The 26,627-nt window shown below is 45.0% G+C and overlaps 1 protein-coding gene across 5 annotated transcripts in view; it reads left to right on the forward strand.

The window, feature by feature from the left end:
* The first annotated feature begins 2,778 nt into the window (after positions 1-2,778).
* TET1 (tet methylcytosine dioxygenase 1) overlaps positions 2,779-26,627 on the forward strand; it is a 67,121-nt gene continuing 43,272 nt past the window's right edge. The window contains exons 1-3 of one of the 5 annotated variants that reach the window (XM_068196872.1): positions 2,779-2,924; positions 12,014-14,065; positions 20,698-20,748. In XM_068196872.1, the coding sequence (XP_068052973.1) occupies positions 12,137-14,065; positions 20,698-20,748 (1,980 nt within the window). In that variant the 5' untranslated portion in view covers positions 2,779-2,924; positions 12,014-12,136. Of the gene's footprint in view, positions 2,925-3,353; positions 3,575-10,795; positions 10,891-11,774; positions 14,066-20,697; positions 20,749-26,627 lie in introns of those variants that run through there. The other 4 variants (XM_068196869.1, XM_068196871.1, XM_068196873.1 and 1 more) reach the window with 4 other exon arrangements.

Consider the following 26,627-nt stretch of genomic DNA (forward strand, 5'->3'; position numbering starts at 1 on the left):
TTTCCAGGGTCAAGGTCCTGAGGACACTAATCGGTCTTAATGGACCTGACCAGCTGCATCTGGAGTCTCCACCCACATCCTCTGCCCATGGGCCCAGGGCTCTATTTAAGCTCTACTCTGGCTAAGGAATCTTTTAGTGCCTTGGTTTGGGCTTGGCCCTGTTTAGTCTGTATGGACCCTTCAGTATTCATTTGGGTTGTGTGTCTTTTTCCTTACTCTATGTGTCTCTGGAGCTGCTTATGACCTACAGCTCGAGTTCTTAGTCAAACTTCAGACCTACCTCATCTTCTGGAAGCTGTTTTATTACCTGGCCTTGTGCCTGAATGCAGATGGTGCCCCTGGGCCTGTTCTGTTTACCCTGTGTGTGTACAGTGAGGCTGGCTAGTGAGGTCCTTGTCCTGCTGGCTGTTGTGTAGGGCTCCCTGTTGCTCAGTGAGCAGCTGCCCCTCATAGCTCCCTCATTTTTACCACAGACTCGAATTTTGCCAGAGCTGCCTGCAGTGAGGGGCTACGTACAGGTTTGTGCGCTTTATTGCTTTGTGCCATGCCGTTCAGTTTTATTCATTCTTTAGGTGGGTGTTAACTTGTATTTTATTCTGGAGAATAGCATAGGAATAGGAGCACTGTGTCAGACCAAAGGTCCACCAGCTTAAAAGCTTACCCAGAAAAATAGCCAGTAGCATATACACAGGGGAAGGAGGCTTGGGTAGCATACACAGACCTCTGTGCACTCTTTCAGCTTCAAGTAACCTATAGTTAAAATAGTACTTCTGTGTTGTGTGGTTTTGGCTAAACTTTCTTGCATTATTTTTGCTTTAAGGAAAGAAACTTCAAGTTTTTTGCCTCTTCAGTGTGCTGTAGTAAGGAGTTCTGTGGTTTGAAAGCATGTTGTATGAAGTTGCTGTCTATGTTCTGATTACGTGTTTGATCTATTGCCTTAGTCCTTTGCTTTAGAGAAAGAGTCATTGTTTCTTTAAACACAAATTGAGTGGATTAGTATCTCGCTCTGATATTACTTCCCATGGTGGTTTTTTTTAGTATATTGGTCAGGATTTAATCCAGATCACTGCCTTTCTAGGGTGGAAATACTGATGTATTTAGTTGCTCCATGTGCTTTTAGGTACAATTGCTATGTTCTTATGTGTCTTTCAAGTTTCCCTTTGCACCTTTTAAGCAAACCAGAACTGCACATCATATTTGAGATAAAAGTGCACAAGAGATCTGGGCTAAATAATGATGGTGTAGGGGTGTTTCCTGTTCACTTCTCCCCTTATTTTGTAATGATCCCTGACACTCCAGTTAAGCACACAGAGCAGCTTCACTGCAGCACCTGTCACAGTACCAGGATCTCTATTTTAAATGGTAGGAGCTAAGTCATAAGCTGTGATTTCCATGTTTCCCTCCACGTGCCTCACTTTGTTTTTTAGTGAAAGGATTTCATCTGCTGTTTTTCTGCCCAAGTAGTCATTACTGTGGGATCTTTTTCTAAACATTTATACTCAGCTTGTCTTGGTAGGCTGAGTATCTTACTATTGCCAGAAAAGATTGTGATCTGGTGCTACTTGCTTCCCAGGATGGAAGACCTCAGACCATAAGCATATAGGTCTGTAGGAGTGAAAATGACCAACTGTTAGTTCCTGTTTGTTTCCTTGCCTTTAGCATGTTTCTGATGGAGCTGTGATTGTGCATGTTGATGCTTGGGTGCTCCTGTTAACCTGTTTATTCTAAATAAACCTTAGCCCTCATTGTTTGTTGCTTTCCCTCAAGTTACTAATTTCTTGCTCTGCATTTTATTCAAGCCCATAACCTCTAACTTACTGCCATTTCCCCAGGAAACATATTCTGATTATGTGGGGTTTTATTATCGAGTTCCAGTTCCTTCAACTTCTGCTGTGTGCAGCAGTTTAAGAGCAATAGTTCTTTTACCTCTCAAATCACCTGTTATTTTATCTTACAAAAATAGCTTGTGCTACCTTATATTTTAGCAGGACAAGTCTTTGGAATTATATAAGTCTTGATATCCAGCCCTGAGGAGGAGATGGGATGGTTACACCCAGCAAAGAGAACTTGTACATTGCTAAAATTCCCTGCCACTGAGGGCAACTGTTCAAAATTCAGGTGTCCATGGTGTAGGTTTCACCTTGTTTCAACTGAAGTGTCTGTGAGCTTGGCAAAGATCCCCAGACTGTATTTCTCTCTTGATGCAAGGATATGTAGGGCAGGTGGGAAGATGATGGAAGTGCAAACTGGTGATAGGCTACCTACCCACTATCACTGAAGAGCAGCAGTGACAAGGAGTTGTGCAGATCTGTGCCTCTGCTTCTTTATCACCTGTCACTTAAACCAGCAAAACGTTGGCACTGAAAGCGTCTCTAGGAATGGATGGATTTGGACAGTACTGCTCACTTGTGTGCAGCAGAAAAGCCTCTCTGCAGGCTCACATTTGACTGGGCTGGCTCACACTTGAAGTGCTTTATAATGCAACAGCTACAGACTTAATAATAATGATGAAGCCTTTCTGAAAAACTACTGTTCGGGTATATTGTTTCACAGATCCCATTTCCAACATCTGTTTTTCAGTCTGAAGAGATGGTAGATTTGGTGGCCTGCTTTTCACAAAAGGCTGTGGTGATAATGAAGGGTGGAAGCAGTCAGTCATCCTCTTACCATAACGTTTTATTCACCCGTTTCCCTCTGGGAAGGAGCAGCAAATATCGTCAGTGGCTCTTAATGAATGAGGTGGGGGATGGGGAAAAGAGAAAGGCTCATTATGTTTTACCTCCTTGCAGAAGGGAGAGGGCGGCTCAGCAGATCTTCCTTCTCAGCCAGCACCTTCCCCATGCTTCTGGGAGTGTTTGTTCCATCCGTGGGACGGCTAGGCCCTGCTGGACGCTGGTGTTCAAGGGTCCTCCTGGATGGCACACGTAAAGGGAAGGGGGTTGTCCCCGGGTGAGCCCCTCGCCTGTCACGGCTCACCAGGGTTTCCCTCTCCCAGGCTAAAAAGAAAAGGGATGATTTTATGGAGTGCCACCACCGTGGCTGACCGGGGGGTATGCGGCGTCAAACCACAGCCTCCGCATGTAACGGGATAATTTGCTTTTTCTCTTATTGCAGTCATTTAATGTTGTTGTTGTTAAATAACCCCCGGCGTTACCAGCCTGGCACGCCGACGGAGGCTCTCGTGGGCAGCCGTGGGGGCACCGCCGCCGCTCTCCCTGTCCCCGGGGCCGCTCCGGGTCACCCCGGAGCGCGGGGGCGTGGGGGGCGGCGAATCCCGCTCCGGCCGCGGGGATCCAGGGCGCGTTTTGCCGCCTGCCGGGAGGGCTCGGTGCGGCGAGCGCCCTGCCGAGCCGCCCCCTCCCCGCTCCCTCCCGGAGGGTCCGGCCAGGGGCGACGCCGCCGGAGCACGGAGCACGTTTCGCGGCCCGGGGCTCCTCTCCGCGCCTGGGCTCGTCGCGCCATGGGAGCCGCCCGCCCGCGGGGGCCCGGGCCGTGACCCGCGCCTCGCCCCGCTCCGAGCCATGCCGGCATCGCCCCTTCCTGAGAGCTGCGGGCTGGCCGCGCCGCAGCCCTGGTACGTGTGCGGCACGGGTCCCGGGGCTGCTGCGGGCGGGAGGAGGGGAACGACGGGGACCTCTGCTCTCGGAACCCCACCTTTTTTCTTTCCTTTTTTTTTTTTTTTTTTTTTTTGATCCCTCTGTTTTTCCAATCTTCCCCTCTCTTATCCCCTTGGCTAGTTGCAAAGTTGAGCTTTGGTAGAGTGGGGAGGGGGAGGTAGAGGCACCGCCGCGGCCAGGCTCGGAGCCCCGCGGCTCGGACCGTACTTGCCGAGGAGGAAGGCAGGCTGAGGGTTATTCAAATGCAAAACGGAGTTTATTGGCCGAAAAAGCGAAGAAGTCCGGTCTCCCTGGCTGTGCTGGAGTGTGTTGGAGCTGCCGCAGCCAGAGCTTGCCTGGAAAAACCCGCCAGGCAAGAGAAACTGCCTGCAGCCTGCGTGGAGGACAGGGAACAATTAAAAGGGACCCTGCCCGGCTGCAGGGGCCCCCGGCCAGCCGGAAAAACCCCGCAGCCCACTCCCGCCGCCCCATAAACCCGGCGAGCGAGGGCTGTGCAGCATCACCCTGTGGAGGTGCAGCTGGTGTGTGGGGCTGGGGGAGCGTCCCCGCGGGTGGCTCCCCGTCTTTGCCGCGGGAGAAGCCGGGCGCGTCCGGATGGGCGCTGCGGGTCCCCAGCGCCGCCGCTGCTGGGGTCGGCCCCATTGTCTGCAGCCCCGGGGAGGGCTCCCGGGGTTGGGGAGGCACGGCCAGCGGCGGGGCCGGGCCACGAGGAGCCGCTGCCACCCCCCCAGGAGGGCCCTGCCTGCTCCTTCCTGCTTTGGGGTCCGCCTGCCTGCACTAAAGGCACCGGAGCGCTGCAGGGCTGTAGCCCCCGGGGCGCTGCTGGGCGCTCAGTGCTTGTCCAGCTGCTCTTGGAGCTGGGGAGGAGAGGTGCTGGTCTTATGGCAACTGGAGGCTTGGTGCTGGCGGGAACGCTCCCTGCCGTGCCCGTGAAAGAACCGGGGGAGAAGGATGTGGTTCGCCGAATGCGTGAGGAGAAAGGACGAGGCGGCCTGCTGGGAGGCAGGAGCAGCTAACCTTAGGAAGGTACGGCTGCTGGGCCCGAGGGGCGAGCAGGGGAGCCGGCTGGGCTTGTGCCGGGACCAGGCGCAGCAGCAGTCAAAGGGGACGCGCCAGTTGTGCGCCCAGCCTGTCCTACACTCTGCCAGCCTATCCTGCTGCACCCCAAAGACATTTAAAGGGCAACGTAGTCCGCATCACTTGTATCTCGGCCTGTGTAGCAGCTAGCCAGCGTGGTGAGATTGCTACTCCTTTAAGGAGAGAGGGGAATGTGGAGCCGGGCGTGAGCGCACCAGTGTCAGTGGAGGGAGGCGGTGGGACTCGACTCCTGTAAACAAGCTGGCCAGGGGGCTGCCCCAGCGTGCATCTGGCTAAGGAGCTCTTATTCTAGAAATTAGAGTGCAATAATGGCAAAATGGGCAAAGATCGCACCGCTAGGTATTTAAACATGGCTGAGTGGATTTCTAAGGCAGAGGTGTCTCTCAAAATTTTCAAGACAATGGAAAAACCTGTGAAAGCAACAACAATAATAGTAATATTCCAAATAATAATAGTGCTCCCCAGGTGTGCTCAATGATTTTTGAGGTACTCTTGTGGAAACGCAGAAAGCTATTACCCTGTTTTCATTATGTCAGTCGACACGAATTAGGAAAACAGATTGAATTGGGAAAATTGAGCATTAAGTCTTGGTCTGGGCAGGTAGCCTGGTCGACCCTGACTGTAGAGGAGGAGAAAGCTGGTTTATGCTTTTCTGAAGTAGTTGCTCGGCCAGCACAAGGGGTTGTGGTGGTTGCTCTTGGGATAAGGGTCAGTCCCTCAAGATGAGAGTCTGTTGTGCTTGGAGGAGACAAGGGCAGACTGGCTTGTGCAAAGCAGGTAACTGGGAAGAACTCAAGGTGAGATGTACCGAGGAACGCTGATGTTCACAGTTGCTGGAAGACCTAATTCTTCACTGTGTAGTAATTAAGAATTGTCACTAATAGTGTTTTACCTGTGGTTGTTGAAGCTGGCCTAAGCCCTTCCATCCTGCTTTCTGTTTTCAGATACTTAAAATTTCAAAACACCTTTCAGGCTGAAATTTTCCAGGCTTAATCTTTGCCTGAAGGTTCTTCCCTCCACCTCCCCCTTCTTTTAGCTGAGTTTGAGATAAGCTGATTCAGTTAATGGTGGTGGGGGTTTTTTGTGGGTTTTTTTGTCGTTGTTTTTAAGAAAAGGCAAACCTCCTGAAGAATGGAGTCATATTATCAAAAAGAAATGCAGTGCTTTAAACCGCAGAATCAGAGGGGCGTATGATGGGCTAGGGTGTTTGGTTTGCTTTGCTTACTTTTTTTGTATTCAAATGTATCTAGAGTGTTCTGGTGGATGGGGATTTTCTTCGATGAGCCTTTAGAACTTACTTTGTATATTTTTACTTTTTATCATTCCCCCGTGAAGGTCAGTGCTTGGCTGCACTGCTCATAGGTTAAAGGCAGCCGGTGCTCCTGCCTGGCTGAAGGGAGGATACTTGCACATGTGGTGTGAGTCCTCACAATTGATTTTTGATTCAAGTTGTCTGAGGCTTAATCTGGTTTGTGGTTTAGGCATGTGCAGTTCCTTGCCTCAGTTCTATTTTTTTTTTTTTTCTCTAGTTGTTCTAATAGAGCTTTCTCTAAACTGGGAGGAGTTTTTTTTTTGTGGCATCTTTTTATCTGTGTGACTCACTGTGTAGGCTCCAAGGTGCATGAAGTCATTGCACAATGCTAACCATGGACATCTCCTGCTGGATTCATGGAGCGTGCCTATTTCACAGCAGCCTGCAGCTCCTTACACAGTGGGATGGCAGCTCTGCCTCATCCTCCAAACAGAGGTGGCCTTCTGGAGCCAGCAAGGACGAAAATTTAGGGTGAAGCTCTTGGTGCTTGGTCTGCTCAGCATCATCCTGTGCTTTATGTGCCTTTGTCTGTGAGAAACTGAGGTGGCATCCTGCAGTGCCTGTCCCACATTTGTGCATTACTGGAAAGTGTCACCTTAAGCCAGAGTTTAATATATGTGGATGAAATATGTCTGGTTAATTAAGAGTGGCATAGTCCTGTAACATAAAGCAGAAAACCTCTATGGAGGAAAATGGAGCGAGGAGGCCTCTGTGTGTGAAGTAACTCATGGTACCGAGAGGGCGGATGAGAAGTTTCAGTTTTATTTCTTACCCAAAGCCAAATGTGTATTCAAGGATTAAAGGAGGGGGAAAGGGAAAATTAAAGCTGATTCTCCCCTCCTAACCCATTTCCCTTCTTTTCATATACAAAGTGTTCTACAGAGCAATGAGTAGATGCAGGGAACTAGGCCAAGTTGGAAAGCAGGTTGGCTTTGGGGCAGCTGGGAAGAGTATGCAGATGATATGGCATGCTTTTGCACCTGAGGGGCAGATTTTTTTAACGTCTGTCTTCTCTGATGTCTCTTGCATCTTTCTCTAGAGCATTTGCTGCCAGAAGATGAGGTGTTTTTGAACTGTAAATTGTGCATCTGAGCTTGTGTGACAGCTTAGTCACGTTGTGGCCCTTATTGCTTGGGACCTGCATATTACTGAGCAGCTCCTATGAAAGCTTCTGGATCTGTTTCTCCTAAGGGCGAATCTCAAGGGACTTTTTAAAAGATACCTAAACACTGAAACAAAATGTACTTGAGTACATCTGACTGTAGTGAAACCAGGTGACTAGTGAAACTAGTGGCTGCTAGCTGTGTCGTTTTTTTCCTTATACTGCTCTGTTTGTTCAGGGGTCACATGCCATTTTTCACAACGCCATAAAAAACTGCCTTTGCTTGTTATGAGGACACATCTTCTATTGTCTTTCTTTTTCCCCTGCCATCTTCCATGAAGAATCAAGTTATGTAACAGAATCTTGATTGACACAGTCTCTAGAATGAAAATTGCTTTATCTTTTTTTACCCATTTGTGTAAAGTGAAACATTGTGTGTGGGTTTGGGGTTTTTTTGGGTTTTTTTTTGGTTTTTTTGTTTGTTTTTTTTTTTTTTGGGGGGGTGTTGGTTTTGGTTTTGTTTTTTTCTGGAGGCATTCTGACAGTATGGGGTTAAATTCCTTAATTACTTTGTAGGTAGAATTCTCATTCTAATTGTTTGGAATTTTGAGAGGAGACAGGACTAAAAGATTTAGCCTTTGATTAGCTTTTTAGCAGTGTTTGTTGAGGATTATAGCAGTCAGTGGAATTGTTCCAGATTTATTACCATGAATGAGCAAAACTTAAGCAACTGCCCTTAAAACCAGCTTTCAGCTTTGTACATGGATTTGGAGAGATAAGTTGCATCAAGTAACAGACAGCTTCAGGATGCACTGACATTATCCTGGGCAGTTCCCTGCAGAACCTCCTGTCACCTATTGTCCCTTTGACATCCTAGAGACGCCTGTGCTCCCCTGCCAGGGAAGGCTAGGCAGGTCTCACCTGCTTTGGCTTTCGGAAGAAAGCATTGAAGTAAGTTTGTTTCTCTCCAGGATGATGGAAGACTGACAAGTTATTGTATTGCCCCATGAGATTTGTGTTTTATTATCCTGTTGAGTCCACATAGATGTTTTGGAAATACAGTTAATTGCTTTTTGTGAAATATGACCAATGTGGTAAAGCCATTTGATATCCTTAAGAAGCAGCATAAGATGATTTGCAACTGCTGCAGATATCAACAGTCCTTGCCAGTGCTTTAAATGGAAAAGGGAAGGTAAAATATTTCCTAGTGTTACAGGAAACAAAACTTGAAAACCAACCTGGCAGCTACCTAATACTCTGGTCCTAACTGTGCAAGAAGAAGCAAAGAAATAGCAATGTAACTTAGAGGACAGGTTATTTAAAATGTCAAGACAGTTTTTAGCTAGCAGTTAAGGTGGTTTCAGCAGAGTAGTATTCAAGACTAGAGTTTTTTAAGGGAAGCAGAGATGTCTTGCTGGCAACCATTTTGCCTGAGAGTGTAAGATCACCTTGCAGGTTGGGTACTCAAAGTTCCAGACAAATATAACTGAAGGGAAGCATCAACTCCTACTTGCCAAGAAATTTCCTTTGGGGGTCTATTCAGATCTCTTCTGAAAAACCTAAAGTCACTCCAGTCACAAAACTGATACAAAATGGATGAAAATCTTGCTGTTCTTGTGGCCCTGTATTGCCATCTCTGAGTCAAACAAAACCTTTGCCATCTTTTATAATGCAGCATTTAAAGCCAGGCAATTTCCTACGAATATCAGCATTCTTTTTTTCAGCAAAAAAAAAAAAAAAAGGAAGTCTTGAACCACTCTGTTCATAGCCTCTATAATTTTGGGCCTGAAGAGAAGCAATGCTTTGGCATTGGTAGTTTTCTACATTCTTGCCAGACAGGTGTGTTTCCCTGTATTAAAACAATTAAAAAAAAAAGGACCAGACCAACCAAAGAATTCCAGGATGATCTTGCCTCTTCAGTCCTGAAGCAACTATTCTGTGATTTTCAAATGTGCAGCCACAGAATGGTTGGAGTGGGAAGGGACCTTAAAGATTGACTCATTCCAACCCCTGCTATGGGCAGGGACACCTTCCACTAGCCCAGGTTGCTGCAAGTCCCATCCAACCTGGGCTTGGACACTTGCAGGGATGGGGCAGGCACAGCTCCTCTGGGCAGCCTGTGCCAGGGCCTCACCGCCCTCGCAGGGAACAACTTCTTTCTCGTGTCTGATGTGAACTTGCCCTCCTTCACCTTGAAGCTAATCCCCCATGTCCTATCCCTGTCCAAATGCACGTAAAGACGTATTATCATGTAATTGTAGTAATGATTTTAAAAAGTTACCAATTTGTTAGAAATTAAGCTTCTGCTAGATAATTTTGTCGGTCATGATTCCTGAACTTCTACAGTAACAGCTGCTACTTGCGTAAGCAAACAATATGAGCAAAGCATCATTCACATTTAGAATTCTCAAAAATCCAGTCACTGTTTCCACTGCAGACCTCCTGTATCCTCTGGTCATTCTGCTTCTGTTTTAGAGCTGATAAAGAGAAAAGACTTTATCACTTCAGTCCCCCTCCTGATTCACACATTGCCGTGTTGCCTGGCCTTTGTTGATGGCTTGCTTTCTTCCTTGGTCTCCTGGCGATAGGCTCTGAAAGTAGCTCACATTTCTTCTCCTGCCACTGTTATGTAGCTCCTCTGCTGATGGCTGCAGATGTGCCCGCTGCTTGCTTCCAGCTGGTTTTGCAGCCCTCCAGGCCATCCTTTGGAATGAGGATCCCAGTCTCTGTCACAACCCTAAGAAGCTGGAGAGGCTTTTTGCAGGCTGCCAACAACTATTTCATGGACCTGCTGATGTGATGCCCTCTTTGATTCATGGAGTGACTCCTGATGGCCATGTCCCCCTTCCCCCATGTGCCTCCAGAGAAGGGTAGGGGGAGGGGGTACTCAGATTACCTTCCTTTCTGTGTTGTATTTGTTTTACTATTTCACTGTCTGACCCAGCTTTTATGGAGAGCTTCTGTGGGAGCTGTTCAGGTCTCTTCTGTGACCTTTGAAGCTTCACCCATGACTATAAACAACTGCACGTGTCTGCTTAGTCTCTCCAGGTTGGATGTGTTGCTGTGGAGGGGGGATGCTATTTATTCAGCTTGTTTATTGTGTGTTTGGTGGGCACTGTTTTCTGTGCTGACCTGAGAAGTGTGTTTAGCCTTGTCTTGTGCAGCACTGCTAGCTCTGAATTGGATTTGTGTGTGTGAAAAAACTGCTGTCTCAGTAATCATGTTCATCTGCTATGCAATATGAAGATGTGATATAAGATAATCACATCATGTTTAGATAAGATATTTGGTTTGTTTGTTGTAGTACAGAGGGTCAGTTGGCTTGCTACAGCTGAGTAAACAAGAGCCAGGCTTCAAAATGCTTTAAATAAGCTACTCAGAAAGAATTTGGGGAGTTACTGTTAGCCTTGGTGGGTGCTGTGGCCACGGGGCAGCCGGCCGAGGGCTGTGACAAACAGGTGGCCAGAAACAGGCTGGCTGCTTTGGGGAGCAGCAAGCTGGTGGCCCCACACAGAGGCCATGTGAGTTGGCTGTGCTTAGGGCAGTGCTCTTTGGGCTGCGTTAGCAAAACTCTCCCCACCTTCAGCAGAGCTCAGACCAGGCTGTGGGGAAGTGCAGCCTCTGTGAGATCACCCTATTGGCTTCAAGGTGGGGTTTGAGGTCTCGGGAGGGAGTGGTGATGTCTGGAAGCTGGTTGCTCTCTTCTTTCCTTTTCTATTTCCTTTAGAAGCCAAATGCCCTTTCTTTTACTTCCATTTGAGGTCAGGATTTTAGACATCATCCCCATACTTCTTGTTCTTCCTTTTCTTGGCTTCTTCCCATCAATGAGAAGTGCAGAAGGCCTAGAGGAGGCTTAAGGAATGATGGTGAAGGGAAGGTGCCTTCCTGCTGGAGACTCTAGAGGCTCTGACTCTGCCTGTTCCCATTTTAAGGGCCCTTGTCTACCCATGTGATCTATTCAAAAAGCTAAATAAAACTTTAAGAGTCTTCTATAGATACTTAAAAATATGTACTTGCGAGAATTGCTTTACTTTTAAAAAATCCCACCTTGAAGGAAATTGGTTTGGAGCATGAGAAATTTGTTGTATCTTTTGAGATGATTCAGTTGTACTTGGGGAGTTGGGGGACTTGTGCATTGCAGTTGTGACTGGGGACAAAAGCCTGGGAAAGAGGTATGGTGGTTTTTTGAAGGTAAATTAAGTCTTAGTGAAGAAGCAGAGACATTTTCCTTGCATAAAACATATGATATAGGCAGACAGTATGGAATTAAGGGTTGGAATGTAATACAGTGTGTCGTGACGGTATTCTGGAAGATAACACTGGGAATGACCATTCTTCCCTGGTCCCGTTCCCCTGTAAAATCACAGATTGATCACTTTGGGGAGCTAGTTACCTATCCCATTTTATCTGGAATTTTACCACGGTGGGCTACCAGTCGGTGGTGAAAGAATGGTAGACGCTCTGGTGATGATACACTGAGTACGCACAAAAATAAACTCAGCTTTGTTCTTTTGTTCCTGAATGTCCTTGCACTGATAAATATGAACTTCTCCTTACTCAAGGGAAGTTTATTGGCTAATGAACTGTTAATAAATTTGAGTAAACTCAAACTTTTTAGTACTGACATGAAATAGTAAATATGTGATGTTGCTTGGTCATTTGAGTTCAGTTTGCTTCTTTGTGGTACAGGCCTTTAGGCAAGTTTTTTCTTTTGTAGCATACTAATCTCTTAAAAGCTTTTGTGCTAGTTGAACATAACACTGAATACTGCTATTTCTGATTCTACCTCTGAATTTTTAAATACTAAAAATGATCAGCTGAATATATGTGCACCTTTTTAATTAGAAATATATTGATGCTGTTTTGTATCTTCTTCTGTTTCAGAGTTGACATTGTATGAGCACAGAAAGCAGCAATGGGAGTATGCAGTTTTCCACTGAAGAGGTCTCTCAAGAGCTCATGATTTTTTTCCATCTCTCCTCTTAACATTCCTCCTGCTCCGCAGACATGGCTCACCATGCGAGGCCTTCCAGATCAGCCAAAAAAGAAGAGTTGGGCAAAAGGAAAACTAACCAGAGCAAAAAGAAATCTAGCCAAGTGAGAAAGAAAACCACAAAGGCTTCCACAAAAGCTGTTAGTTCTGGAAAAGGTAAAAAGCCAGTGCAAGAAAAAGATGTTAAGAAAAAACAGCAAGAAAAGAAACCAATCATGAGCTCTTCAGGTAGGCTTCTCCGGAGCAGTGTAACCAGAACCTTGTCTGGAGCATCCTGGGTGAGTTTGGAGAAAGCTGACAATATCCTTTTTCACAACCAGGATTCTTTCAGCATCAATGGCTTTACAATGTCTCTCCGTAACCGCTCCTTCTCCAGAAGGTTGTCCCAAACTCCAGTAATTGCAAAGCCCAGGAAAGCTGCAGCACAAAAAAGGCTAGAAACAAAGGAAAAACATGAAGAAGAAGCCCTGGCAGTAGTAGAAGAGAAAAATGATGAAACAGGTGAAATAGCTTTGAAACAAGATTTAGCTCAAAATGAGTTAGCTGCTCTGCCTGTAGAAGGCTGTCTGTGTAGTGCAGGTGAAGAGCCTGTTATCCCATGTGCCAGTCAGGACGAGGAGGCAGAAATACCTGAAACTGATGATTCCATTCCAAACAGTCAGGTAACTGATGATGGTACAGAAGCTTCAGAGGTGAAATCTAAGCATGGAGACCTGCCCTGTGAGCAGATACTCAGTGATCTTGATACAGGTAGTTTGGCTGAAGCATTTGTTGAAGGTGCTGCACTGGTGCTTCCATCTTCTCCTTCTGACTCTGGAATTGCCTCTGAATCAAACTTGAAGGTGCATGCAGAGGCTCCCTTCAATGTGGTGCCTAACAGTACAGAACCTGACTCCAGCTCTGCTGATACCTCAGGCCTCAGCTCAGCAGTACTGATAGAGTCGGTCACGCTTGCCAAATTCCACATTGGAGCAGGGTTGGACATGGTGCTACCTAGGGGAGAACAAGACTTGGATTCTGCATCTCTAGTTACCTCTGAGTTTAACTCACAAGAACATTTATTAGGAGATGCAAGGTCACTGGCAGATTCCTGTTTGAAGGCAGGCTGGGATTTGGAATCTGAGAATAAAGACATTGGTTCAAATTCCAGTTCTGTAGCTGCCTCTGAATCAAATTTGCTTTTACGTTTTGAAGGTGCAAGCTCACTTGCACAATACCCCATGAAACTGGTTGTGGATTTTGTACCCATTCACAGAGACCTTGATTCAAATTCAGATTTGAGCTTTACAAAAGAGAATTCAGAATTTGACACAAAGAACATATTTAGGGTGTGTGAACCAGTCTCCAATACCTCTTTAAACAATATTGAAGTAGAGGACATTGAACAGCTTGTTAAATGTATTGATGCAGAGACATTAATTTTGAATTCAGGGTATGTCCCCACTTTATCTTCAGATTTAGAGCAAAGCACAGTTGATAAAATCTCTGCCGAAAGCTCTGGACAGTTCTCTGCAGGTTTTGTTTCAGAGTTGCCTTCAAGCATGGAAATCTCTGCTCTTGCCTCAGAAAAAGCCATAAATGCAGATTTGCCAGCTGACTCAAGACTGCAGCATAATGATTATTCATCACAGCTGGGAAGTGTTGGAGTAAGCTTGAATTTGGTTCAGGACAACGTGAGCAACAGCACTGAAGCAGTTGAGGCCTCAGGGCCATACTCTCTTAAAAATCCAGCTGGTGATTACCCTCTTCCATATTCATCTCTGCTCCCTATGCTGGAGAAAAAGAAACGAAGGCGTTGTGGAGTGTGTGAGCCCTGTCTGCGGAAAACAAACTGCGAGGAATGCAGCTGCTGCAGGAAGCGCAAAACTAGTCACCGGATATGTAAAAAGAGAAAATGTGAAGAACTGAAAAAGCCACCACCACCAATCATGCTACCTTTTGAGGTAAGACAAGTTGCAAATTAAGTCACTCTATTAAGGCTTGAGGTGCACCTTAAAATTCTGCAAAGGGAAATGCTGGCCACATTACAGCTTCAGAGAGTTCAGTTACTGTTGGTGCTAACAGGTTGTACAGTAACTTCCTCTTGTCATCTACAGAACTGTAGGTTAGAGTGAGCTGGAGTTAGTCGTGTTCCTGTTGTATAAATCTGTAAAATCAAAGGTAAATATGGCTTTAACTCTGTGTCCCAGATATTGGTATATTGGCCAAAAGAATGGATTAACTGGAGTGCATAAAGAAATGGAGACGATTTAGGCACAGAATGCGGGGAGGAGGGAGATTGAGGATAGTCTTAGGAGACTGTGAATTACAAGGGAGAATGTTGTTATTTTAAAATACTGAAAGCTAAAAGCAAAGGAAGGCATACTGTCTGCTCTTTGGTTCAATTAAAGTAATTTGCTTGTGATGACAGATTTAGTGGAAATTAATTTGTAAACTTCAGGACCAAGTTGTAGCTGCATTTTCCCCTTTTGCATCTCTCTGCCTTTCTAATTGTCTATTCTTCTGTTTCTCTCATATCACTTCTCTTTTCTCTCTCTCTTTGTCTTTTACCACATTCGCCATACATACTTTCTTTTTTTCTGTGTTTCTTACTCATTTTTCTGATCCATCAGACTTTTATAACCCAGGTCATAACTTTTGGAACAAAGAGGAGGGGAAAAAGTGTGTATGCCCATGTGATAACAGCACTGACCTTCTGAGGGATTTCAGTTTCAAGATCAGGCTTTAAATCAGGTAAGTAGGGAGTTGAACATAGATTTCCCACATCCCAACTGAATTCCCTGACCTCTGAGCTGCAGTGAGACTCTGCAGTGCTAGGTCCTGCTGGGAGTGTTCTCTTCATAGGATCCAATAGTACCTGAACCACTGAGGGGAGAAGCTGTCTTGGTAGTTAATTCACTGGGACATTTGCCTTGGGATGTGGGAAACTGAGGTTCAAGTCTCTGCACACCAGTGTGTACTCTGAGAGGAGCAGTTCACACTGGGGAGAATGCACCTGCAAAACCTTTCTCAAAGGCAATTTCATTAAAACGGTGTGTTCTTACAGCAGGTAGGAATTCCCGTCAGCTGCAGAGGTCTCAGGAGAGCTCCTGTTTGCACTGCTCTGTCCTGTGCTTACCAGGGTTGGCAGAGAAGTCCTTTCTGGTTTTAAGGTAGGCAGGCAGAAAGAAGAGTCCTGTAGCTGTGAGGGGAATATGATGTATTCTCCTTTGTGGGGGAAGTATATTTTAACATCTGATGTTTAGGGAAGTAGGCTTAAACAGTTTGGCTCAGAATTCATTCAAAAACCTCTTTCTGTTTCAGCTGCTCCTTAATGCTCTTAAAAAATAAGTGAGGAGAGGGACAGCTGTAATGTGACTTAAGATAGATATTAAAACAATAAAGGTGGTAGACACTTACCCTGACCTTTTACAGCAAAAGAGTAGTGGCATTGTTCTTTTGTATATTTAGTCAGCAGGATTGAAGAGGAGTTCATGGGAGACGATTTGTGGAGTTGAGGTGGGAAGTGATCTAAAAGCCATGTTTTAAAAAGGGTTTTGGCAGGGTCAGTGAAAGGAAGCACTCCAGCTTTTCTGTCGACCTTTGTTTTCCAGGCTAAACATACTACTTTTCTTGTTGCTCAGCCTGACCTACTCCTTGCAGATTAGCTTTGCCTCTTCACCTTTGTCCTCTCTGGGCACTCCTTTTACTTTCTTTATGAGAGATTCCTTGTTTTTATTATTTTCTTTGGCAGCTTTTACTTCGGTGTGCTTTTATTTCATTAAAGTGGCCACATTCTGTATGATACATTCAGAGCTGCACCAGAAGCTTTCTTCATTTCTTGTTAAATTTTGTATGAAATTTCAGGGTGCTGCACGGGGGAAATGAAGTATTCCTGACATTTAAGAACATGTCAGGTATTTTCTTATAAAATTGTATTTGAATGAAACCTGGTGCCTTTTCAGATATTCCTAGAAAGAGGCCTTGCTTCATTTTCAGTCTCTAGAAACTGTGCTCTGAGGAAATGAGAATGGATTTCTACAATGTTATATCAGCTCTTTCAAGGTGTTGAAATGGGGAAGGTGTTGGGGGATGGGGAGTGCTATCACTCAGTTTAGCAGCTATCCTTTAGATAAGATTGCAGGGGATTCCATTGTTTTCCCAGACTGGTAGTACTGGGACTTCTGTGACAGTAATGTGTTTCAAATAGAAAGCAGCTGAGGAAAGCCCAAAACTGTAGGTCTCTGTCCATGGTTTGGAAAGTGAACAGAAATAATTAAAAGAAATGAGATTGGCTTCAGTGTGTTCCTCATTCAGAAGAGTCATGCTTTCTCTCATGTTGGTGGAATGTAAGCATTTTTTGGAGGTGATTCACTGGGAGGAGGGTGCAGGGGGATAGAGCAGGAGCATAGTTTAAATGTTGGTGTTTTGCCTTAAAGGAATTCTCTCCCCCCATTCTAACTAAAAATGCAAAAGTCCCAGTGAAGTCAGTGAGAGCAGTGTGCATTAAATGGCTGTATAGCCACTGTGGGGGTTGGCAGCTTACCTGCTGCTTAGGAAAGAAAAAGTGTTGGTTTTCTTTAAGAACTTACGTGGATTTACAGTTACAGGGAGTACGGCCTGGCTGGGGGAAGCCATGGAGGTAAACTGAAGTGCATATTCCAACACCCATGCCCTTGTGTGCACAAGCACTCAGCCCCTGGAGAATATCAGTTGCATGTTTGGAACTGGCAATAGTTAGGTTACTGTTATTTCCATTAATTCACACATAATCCAGATAAAGATTTGAAAACTATATTGGACTTGAAAAATACCATTTAAAAATAACAGCCACATAAACATTAAGTGATATTTTACCTTCCTGAATGTAATGGGTTTTGCAGGGATGTGACATCATGAAAGTCTGGATATTGTGGGCTCTAGTTCCCAGCCCCTGTGTGTAGCAATATTGTTGCATATAATGCCCCTCTTCCTGAAGAATTCACACTGTGCATGTTGGGTTTGGAGCTGGTAAAGAAGAATCCTAGGGAAAACATTTTCTTGCTTATTGAATTTTTTTGAAAGGGCAGCCCAGTAAATAAAATGTAAGGAAGCTTTCATAAGAAGAGGAAAAAGGCTTTATCTTGGGTTACTGTCCCTCTCAGAATGAATAATGCAGGAATACTTCACAGTGAAGAGTTTGAGAAGCTTACCCACACAGGATTATGACGCTGCCACATTTTCGTCTTGTCTTTAAAGGCTGCTGTTTTCTGAAACAGTATTGCAGTTACTGAGGGCTATTTTGTAGCTATTTTGTTCCAAAAAGCAGATTTAATTCCAAGAAGTGGTCTGCTTTGCTGCCTTTGCATTGCATACCGTCAGGGCTGTCTTCATGAGTTGCAGTGTGGCGCGAGGATTTTGTAGGCTTCCGAAGTAGCATGTGGACAGGAAAGGTGGCTCATGGTTTATTTTATTTTTTTCTCCATGGCCAAAGGATTCCCGTTTTGGCCAGGCAGGTGCTGCAGACGGAGCCTGGAGCCGCTGCTGGTGGCGGCTGTGCCGGGCTCTGCCGCGCCGGATCGCCTCCAGCTCGCCCGTGCTCTCCTGGGCGAGCTGCTGCCCTGGCCCACGGGGCCGTCAGGCTGAGCAGCTCCAGTCTGGGGCTGAACTTGTAGGGGTTCGTGACCCCACAGCTCCCAAAGGGCCATAAACTTAAAGGGCTGCTGCTGGACTGGCGGTGTGGGGAGCCCTCGTCTCCAAGGCTGCTTTCTGCAGGGCTTGTCAAGGCAAGGTGCCCACATTTTATGGTCCTGCCTAGGCAGGGAGCCCACGTGGGTTGAAACCATCTGCCGGGGAGAGCTTTAATTCCTATCAGAACTAAATAGCTAGATTTAGGGGGACCTGTAGTCAACAAACTGACCAAAAAAATGAGATCACTGAGTGTGGGTTCACTTGGGTTGCCCAAGGTGTTTTGAGACATCTTATTTAATTGCTGTAATCTGAGTAACATGAAATATTCAATAACAATAAGGGCCTGCTTGTCTGTGGGTTTTTAACACACTGCTGAAAAACCCAGACATATTGAAAAAGGATGCTGCAATTCAAGTTGCTTGGGAACTTTCCAGTAAGCCATTCCTTGAATGGAAAATGCTGAATGAACAGGAACTTCTCACAGCTACTATCTGTCTTAATGCAACTGTTTTTGGGGGAAGTTTCTCGAGGCTTGAGAAATGAAATTTCTGTTTAGAACTTAAAAAGGGGATGAGAATTATTAGAGCATGTTGGTGGTAAGGGCTTTTTGCCTGATGCAGACCAGGGGTTTGAACTTTGGTCTCCCACATCCCATTTGTCTCCTCTTGAATTTTTGAAAGTTTTGCTCTGCTTTGGAACAAAACCAAGTGCTGAAATCTGAAAAAAAAAAAAGAAAAAAAGCAAAATGGAATTCTTGTGTTCCAGCCAGGCCCAGCTATAATAAAAAAATTTAGACTTTGTGGTATTTATTTTACAATAGACTCCAGAAATATTTTAAGCCAGTTGAATTTTAAAATGAGTGCACATTAAAACACTCCTGAGTAGGATACTTGAGAGTTTTGTAAGGGGGTAGCACACGGCTAGAGGAGTTTGGTAATGTGTGTGATGAGCAAAGCTGCGTTCAGCCTTCCCTACCCCACAGATGCAGGGCAGGGAGTTGGGGTTGTGCAGTTTACTCCTGTTTTACACTGACACTCATACTCTGTGGGAGTGTAAAATAATTACAGCTCACAGTACTTTGCCATTTCTGTGTTCCTGGGTGTGGACTATAATGCGGCCTAAATTACAGTGAGATGGATTAGTTTGTGCTCTAGTTATTTTCAGAGGCTGTATTTAACAAGTTGCCTCTTCACTGCTCCTTATTTTCTGTGTTGGTTCTTAAAGCTTTTATGGGGAAATTGTTTGAAGAGGTTTCTTTCCTTCCTTGTGTCTGAGGACCTCTAACATGAGGTTACAAGGAAACCTGAAACTGCTGTCCAGAGCATGCACCAGTCTGGGGGCTAAATCAGAATATGGGGTCTTAGGTTTCTAAGCAAACAAAATACTGTTCCTTTTTTCCGCCCTGTATTGTAAAGCATCTTAAGTAGCCAAAACTAGGAAGATGATCGTAGATCACTTAAGTGTATGTGACTTCCACTCTCTCATTTTTAATGTGCAAAAAAGACCCTTGTGACTTGGGGTATTTGGGGAAAAAATACAAATGAGTATTTTAATTTTACTTTATCCTAAATCCTATTTAATACGTCATTCTGATGCAACAAGTGAAGAGCTTAGATACAAGGTAGCATCAGACAAGAAAAAACGGACAACAGCTTTCTCTGATTTAATTGTTCCACTGGGGAATGAGTAGTGTGTCCACGTCTGAGCATTTCTATTTAACTGATTTGCACCAATAAGTGAACATAATTACATTACCGTGTAGCATTAGATAAGAAAACAGATTGCAGTTTGTAGCTGATGAAAAGATGTTGCTGCTGGTTTTCATCTTGAGTGCATAAATCCATGACCAGCGTTGTGGTTTGGAAGTCAGGTGCGAATTGTGTCGGGGAAGCTGGGGTGACCGCCCTGTTAGGTGCGTTGTTGTTGGTTTGCTGCCCCTGGTTAGGGGCAGTCTGTGATCCGTGAGGGCTCGCTGAGGCCGCTGGTAGAGCTGTGGCCCCTCCGTCCTCCTTTCGTCCGACGGCCCCTTTGAGCAGGTGGGCTTGTGGGAGCAGCTGCACGGGCTGTTTCTGTGGGGCCGGTCTCACGGCAGTGCGCTGGCAGTAGTTTGTTCTGCTGGGGCTGTGGGAGTACAATGATGAAGACGGAGGAGTCTCTTCCAGCCGGGCCGCCGCCCGTAGAGTCCCGGCCGCAGGCCGAGGCTCGGGAGGGGGCTGCTGCAGCCGCGTCCCCTCGGCTGTGGCTGCGGCCGCCACCGGGGAGCGGCGATTTCCTCTCTTTCCAGGACGATCCGGCTGCGGAGCCCCGCCAGGGCCGCCGGTGCCCGGCGATGCATCCCCAGCGCCGCTGACGGAGAGGGTCGGGGCAGTGCCGCGCGGTGCGCGGCGGTGTGCGCACGCGTGCGGCTGCACGGGGGCCGTGTCCTCGCCTGACCCCGTTCTCATCGCGGCCCGAGCCGAGCGGCCCCGGTGCCCGGGGCGGGCGGTCCGCAACGCCCGGGCCGTGCCCGGGGCTCGGCGCCGGCTCCGCGGGCGCGGCGGGTCCGTGCCGGCTCTTGCGGGCGGCCGCGCGGAGCCCCTTTGTTCGGGCGGGCGGCCGCCAGGGGGCGCTGCGCGGCGCGGCGCGGCGCTGCGCGCTCCCGCGGGGCCGCACGCGGCGCGCGCCCGCGCGGCCGCCGCTGCGGCAGGAAGCAAAGATGGCGGGGCAGGGGCGCCGCCGCCGTGAGGGGCAGCGCGGGGCTCCCGCGATGTGAGCGGCGCCGCGGGGGCGGCGGACGGGCCGCCGGGAGCCGCCGCCGGCCCGTGGAGGGGCCGCGTGTAAAGCACTCGGGGTATTGCAGAAATATCGCTGTTCCATAATAAAAATCGGAGGTGTCTGCCTGCCTTTGTGACCACAACTTACATTCTGCAATTTGATGTTTTTTTAGGTCCTAACAGAAAACAAAAGGCCTCAGAGGAGGAAGCAAAGAGTTCCAAAGGTAACCGATGATCGTTTGATATTTATCCCCTCCCATTTTGAGCGGCATTTTCTTGTCATACAGTCCAGGAAGGCGAAGGGTTAAACGCTGGGTAGCGCCGCTTTCCAGCTATTAAGCAGATTAGCTAATTTTAAAAGCACAGAACATGTCCTTTCTTTCCTCTTTCTCTCCAGCATGTTGTAGACCTATTTGAGCCTCCCTGCGCAAGTCTGCGGACAAAAAGTGTGCTTTCCCTTGCATTGAACGTTCCCTTTAATTCCTTCTGTTCCCAGTTTCATACTTTCAAACATAACAGTTAAATGTTTTTAGCATACAGGTTTTATGGCATCTGAAATTTCATGGGAGAAGTCAACGTTAAACTGCAAGCCAAGTTAACAAAACTGGAATTTTTATACGTACTTTACTGAAGTTTTGATTTCCTCTCTTTCTTTAAACTTTAGAATACCTCAGCTGAAACTGAAAATCCTGTAAACTTATAAGAACCTTCAGTTTCAGTGGTAACATGTTCCTTCCACACTTTTTAAGATGGCTATCCTTCATGATAACAAAAGACTGGTCTTTCAAATGCAAATATCCTAGTTTTTATATCAAAATACAGACTTGCTGCACTCATGGCTAATGATTTGGGTTGTTTGGGGTTTTTTTAAGTAACAGGTAGTATATTGATACTGTTTCTCTCAGTTAATCTTTAGAATGTTTTGAATAGAAATAAGTGATTAATTCTGTTGTTGCAAACTAACATGCTGTAGGATGAATGGGGCAAGTAAGTTGGATGGTATGGGTAAGATGAAGCTAGTGAAAATGCAAACAAAATTAAGTTGTTAAGCTTACTTTGTTGAACTATTCCAGCTAAATGTAATAAGATAGTTTAGTATTGTTTCAGTGCACTAAAATTTCAGGAGTTGTTTGACATAGTGCATTTTATAAATGCTGACTGGTCTGTCATGTCATTTTATTGAAAACATCCTGATTTCTTAACAGCTGTGTTGTCATTGTTACACAGTACAGAAACTTTGGTAAGACAAACCAAAGTTAAGATTAAGTAAGGAGCAGACAACCTGTCCAACCTCAAGGGTGTCTGTCTTTTCATGTGGAGTAGTTGTGCAAACCACCTACCTGTGTGCTAACGCTAATTGTGGTTTTACAACACTAGCACTAGTGGGCTTTTTCTGCATTAAAAGAAGCCATTAAATATTTTTTTGTTCTGGGTATGATTTTAATTATTCATTTTAATACTGCTGCTCTTTGTAATATACAACATGGATGTAGCTAAAACTTGAAGTATGTGCTCATTCTGTCTTTTGTGCTGATAACAGTAGCATGCAAAATAAGGAGTGTTTGTAAAGGAGTCAGTTTATAATGTCTAACTGGTGTGATGCCTGTTCTGGCAAAGAGTGGAAAATGTGTTTTTTTGGCCACAGACAGAAACCTTGTGTTGGGTGTCTGTCTGCAGTCGCGGCTCATGGTTTGCCTTGAGATTTTCAATCTCTTGAGTTCATTGTGCCACTGTTTGTGATTTGATGGCCCAGCAGGTTGCTATGTAATAGGAGTCTGTCTTTCCTCTCCTTTCCAAAAAGCCTTCTGAAGAGGTTTTTTCCGCCCTTGACTCTTGAATGGGAAGGCTTGTCTGGTTCTGTGTGTGCGTAGTATCCTTGTCAATCGTTGGACCTGGGCTGATCTCTGGTTTGACTTTTCCTTTGCTGAACTGATTCTGTGGTATTTCCTCTTTGGTTGTAGGTACTGGTTTTTGTGTTTTCTAGTATTTGTATTTGTTTTGTGGTGCTGGAGTGTATTTCCTAAGAGTTTGTCTCACTGCATCCACCAAAGAAGGCACAGTACCTCTGAAGGCATCTCATGGAGTGCTGGATTGGGCTTGGTGGGGTTGGCCTTTGGTTTTGGGAGGAGGAAGGGAGGCTGGGCATCTAAGTTATACTGCAGCTCTGTCAGCTTCAGTAAACTTTAAAAAAGCTGCATTTTAGAAATGTGGCATTATGTTATGTGGCTCTAACCTGGCTTCTGCTGCTGGTGGGACACCATGTAAAGTGGTGTTGTCCTTTTTGTAGAATTATGACTTCAGTGTTTGATTTTATGATTGGTAGTGACTGAGGGCATCTGACCAGTGACATTTTCAAAATTTCAATAGGATATGTCCTTTCTAATTTGTATGTTCTTCAAGTAGTACTCCTAGGTTTCTTAAAGGAGAGTTTGTAGTATTTTCTTCCAATAATACATGGAGTTTTGGGTTTTTTCTTAACTCTCCTAAATTTTGATAGATGCACATTTATTTACTTAGAGGGCTCGTGTTCTAGCTGTGCTGCTGAGGACCAAGCCATTCACAAATTCTGTACAGGGGAAAATAAGCAGTGCTTTCCTGTTGCAAATGGGCTGGGCAGATATAAACAAGACTAAAAGTGATTTACACTGTTATACTGTACCTTTTGTGTACTATTTATAGTTTTCTGTACTCATGTCTTAGTGCTCCTTTCTGCTTATTGGGCGACTCGTTCAGGAAATACATCTCTGCCATAAATACTGTATTAGGTTCTTCATGTTTATTTAGAAAGAACATCTGAAATATTCATCACTTCTAGGAGGCAAGCGCTCATTAAATAAAGAGTCTTTGTAAGCTCACAGTAATGGATACAAGGGAAGGAATATACTTAGTTTTCCTTAGGGTTTATATTATGTTCTTTTCCCAGTTAAGCAGACACTTCTTAAATTTTATTCCTGGTAATGGAAAATCTATATAGAAGGGATTCATACTTAAAAATTAATTTCCCTGCATTTCTAAAGTCACATTATACACCCTGCTTCACTTAACATCATTTTTTAAGGCACTTACTGGTGTTCTGGCTGAATTTGGGCAGCGCAGCGCACTGCTTCCTAAGGATGGGAAATGCTTGCAGTCACTTCCAAGGTCATTACCACAGAGCTTAGAAGAATGGGGCAGTTGCACATGGCCTCGTGTTGTCAGGGAAATCGAAATCTACACTGAGCACGTGCGGGCAGCAGTGAGGAAACCTCCCCACGGATCAGGAGGCAGCTGGTGGAGCACAATCCCTGGGCTTTCCTGGCCGTCCTGGGGAGCCAGGGCTGCCTTTGGGATGGCTGCAGGTGTTTGTTGCCCTGATGGAGATTAAGGAAATCTGAAACAACAACAAAACAAAAGGAAGAAGAATGAAAGGGAGGGGAGGAATAGGGAAGGGCCTGGGAGAAATCCCAAGTGACATACGCAGCGCTGAGTGAGTTGAGTGGCTGCCTGCACAGTCTGTGTCTGTGTTGTGTTTCTCCATAAGCACTGCCGTGGTGATCGGGGACGGTGCCTGCTCACACTCTGACATCCCCTCAGCTGAAGGCAAGCCAAAAGCCAGAGATGACTCAGTATCTAGAACTTGGTGGGGTGTTTATAAACATCATACTAGGAACATGAAAGTTTCATTTCCATCAAGGCTGCAAATAGCTGATTAAGCACCCTCTTAATTTTTCTTTTCCAGATATACGAAGCATAGTCTTGTAAAAAACCAACTTTATGTTTTAAAGTTGGCTTGGCAGGCCTGCTGTTGCCCTTTTTATGATGCAGATTTAGTTTTGCAGCTTAAAGAAATTAAAAATACACTTTTTTGATCAAGGTCATACACGTGTTAACAAGGTTTAGGAAAGCAAGTGCTAAATTTCATGATAATGCTTGGAGTGAGCAAGAATTGAACTGATTTGGAACATTTATTCTAAATTATGATGTATATTTTTAGTGCAGAATATCTGCCAAAACATTTAGCTGGATGAAATTAAATTTTATTATGTTTTTCCCCTTTAAATTGAGATAAGAGCAAGTCAATGGAATTGCACTGCTGTGGAATTTTATGGGGAAAGAAGGAAGAATGGTACTATACCTATTGGAAAGGATGTTGTCCAGAAAGGACTTAAAATATTTGTTGTGGTTTTTTTTTAATAGGCATTATCGCCTTGGAGCATATTCCTTTGGTAAATACCAATTAAAATTGCTCTGAGTACTGGTTGAAGGTTTGCCTGTTTTTTACTCACTGTCTTCTTGGTCCCTTTTTTTTTGATAGGTAGACCTTACTTTTGATATCAGAGCATCCTACACAAACCAGTTAACTTGTATTTTAAAAAGTAAGATAATTAACTTAGCAGTTACCTGGATTTTTTTCAACATTTTTTGAAAGAAATGTTCTCATTTTCACCTTTTACAAGCTGATTGTGTATCTGTCTAAATGGGATTCAATCTTTAATTTTCTTTTGCTTTTGGTAGACTCATGCAACCACTTGATGTGAGCAGGCATGATTGTGGTTGTGATTTAGCACAGGGCATTTGCCCGTGCAGCTTTCCCAGCACTTCCACGTGAATGCACTCACGACCATACGAAGCACTTGCATGTTGTTTGTACAGTTCAGCCAGGACCACTCATGTATGTAGATGTTTTTGAACAGAGCTCTAACAAAGAAAGCCTTTGTAAGTGATCTGTAAATTATTAATCTTACTCTGTTTTCTTATCCTTAATTTTTCCAGTTTCTGGTGGAGTTGAAGGCTGTCCCTTGTGAATTCTGCCCTGGGGTGTGCAGAGATGCTGTGCTGCCCTTGTCCCCTGATCCTGGGGGGCTCCCTCTCCCATCCATCCTCCAGTGTCCCCGTGCTGCTCTTTGCCCCACAACTCCCCAAAATGTCGAGGGAAGAAAGGCACACTGCCCTGGGGAGGAGATAGGGAGGAGCAGGGTTTTCTGTTTTAACTCCTTCCTTGCTGTAGTAGAGCAGTTGTGAGGATAGTGCCCCTCCTCAGGGATTGGTGGGGGCCGGGAAGTGTTGAGTAAGGCCAGGCTGAACCTCATGATCACAGTGGTTTTGAAGGAGTTTGCATGTTTTGAATCACAATTTATTTGTAGATCTTGACTCTCATGGTCTCTTTTAGTATAGGGCCTTCTATTTCATTGTATTTAGAAGTGGAGCTTCGAAAAACTAGAAAATGTGTTTGTGATCAAAAATGTCATAAAATTTCCAGTAAAGTAGCATAGGTTTTGGAAAGAGAGGAAAATGTACATGTGGAAATGAAGATCAGTTGTGTAGGTTGATTGATTGATACATTGTTTAAATGTTCTTAATGAAGTGCTGCAAAATAAACACAGGGTTTCTCTTCCAGGTGTGTTGCTTTGTTGATAACTGTTTGCATTCACTGCTGCATTACGAGCTTTATTTAATACTTATACTCACTGTATGTAATGCAGGCATTGAAATAACTGAGATGGCTCTGCCAATTCCAGTAATCTGTTCTCAGTGTGCTGCTGGCCATACATTTATTGACAGTAATACCTAAAACATCCGTTGAAAATGGGTGCTCTCTGTTTAGGATCTGATACCATATTGCTAAGCAGGTTTGTATATTGCTTTTAGCAATTGATGTGGGAGAAAACCTTTGAGAAGCCCTAAACTTTTCTGAGTGGCGGCAGATTCTTCACATTTGTGTTGTTTTTTCTTTCTGCCATGTTATACCAATAATTTTATTTAGTGTTACTGATTATAGGAAAGTTAATTTAACTGATACCATGACAGCAAACTTTCCCACTGGCATTAGTAGGAACCTTGCTTTTGTAGAGACCAAGAGATCTGATTTGTACTAAAATAAATTCTTAATTATACTATTTATTGAGGAGGTAAGAAGAATTCATGCTTTCTTTTTAAAATGTTAAATGTATGAAACTTAAGTGATATAAAGAAAAAGGAAGACAGCATTTAAACAACTAACAATAATCCCTTTTTATTCATTTATGTAAAATTAATATATAGACTAGAAAACAAGGCTGTCCTTGTTGTCCTAACGACTTCAATACTAAGCCTTTTAGAATATTAGGATTTTTCGAAGCTGACT

This window comes from Anomalospiza imberbis, chromosome 8, assembly GCF_031753505.1.
Source record: "Anomalospiza imberbis isolate Cuckoo-Finch-1a 21T00152 chromosome 8, ASM3175350v1, whole genome shotgun sequence".
In the NCBI taxonomy this organism is placed as follows: Eukaryota; Metazoa; Chordata; class Aves; order Passeriformes; family Viduidae; genus Anomalospiza; species Anomalospiza imberbis.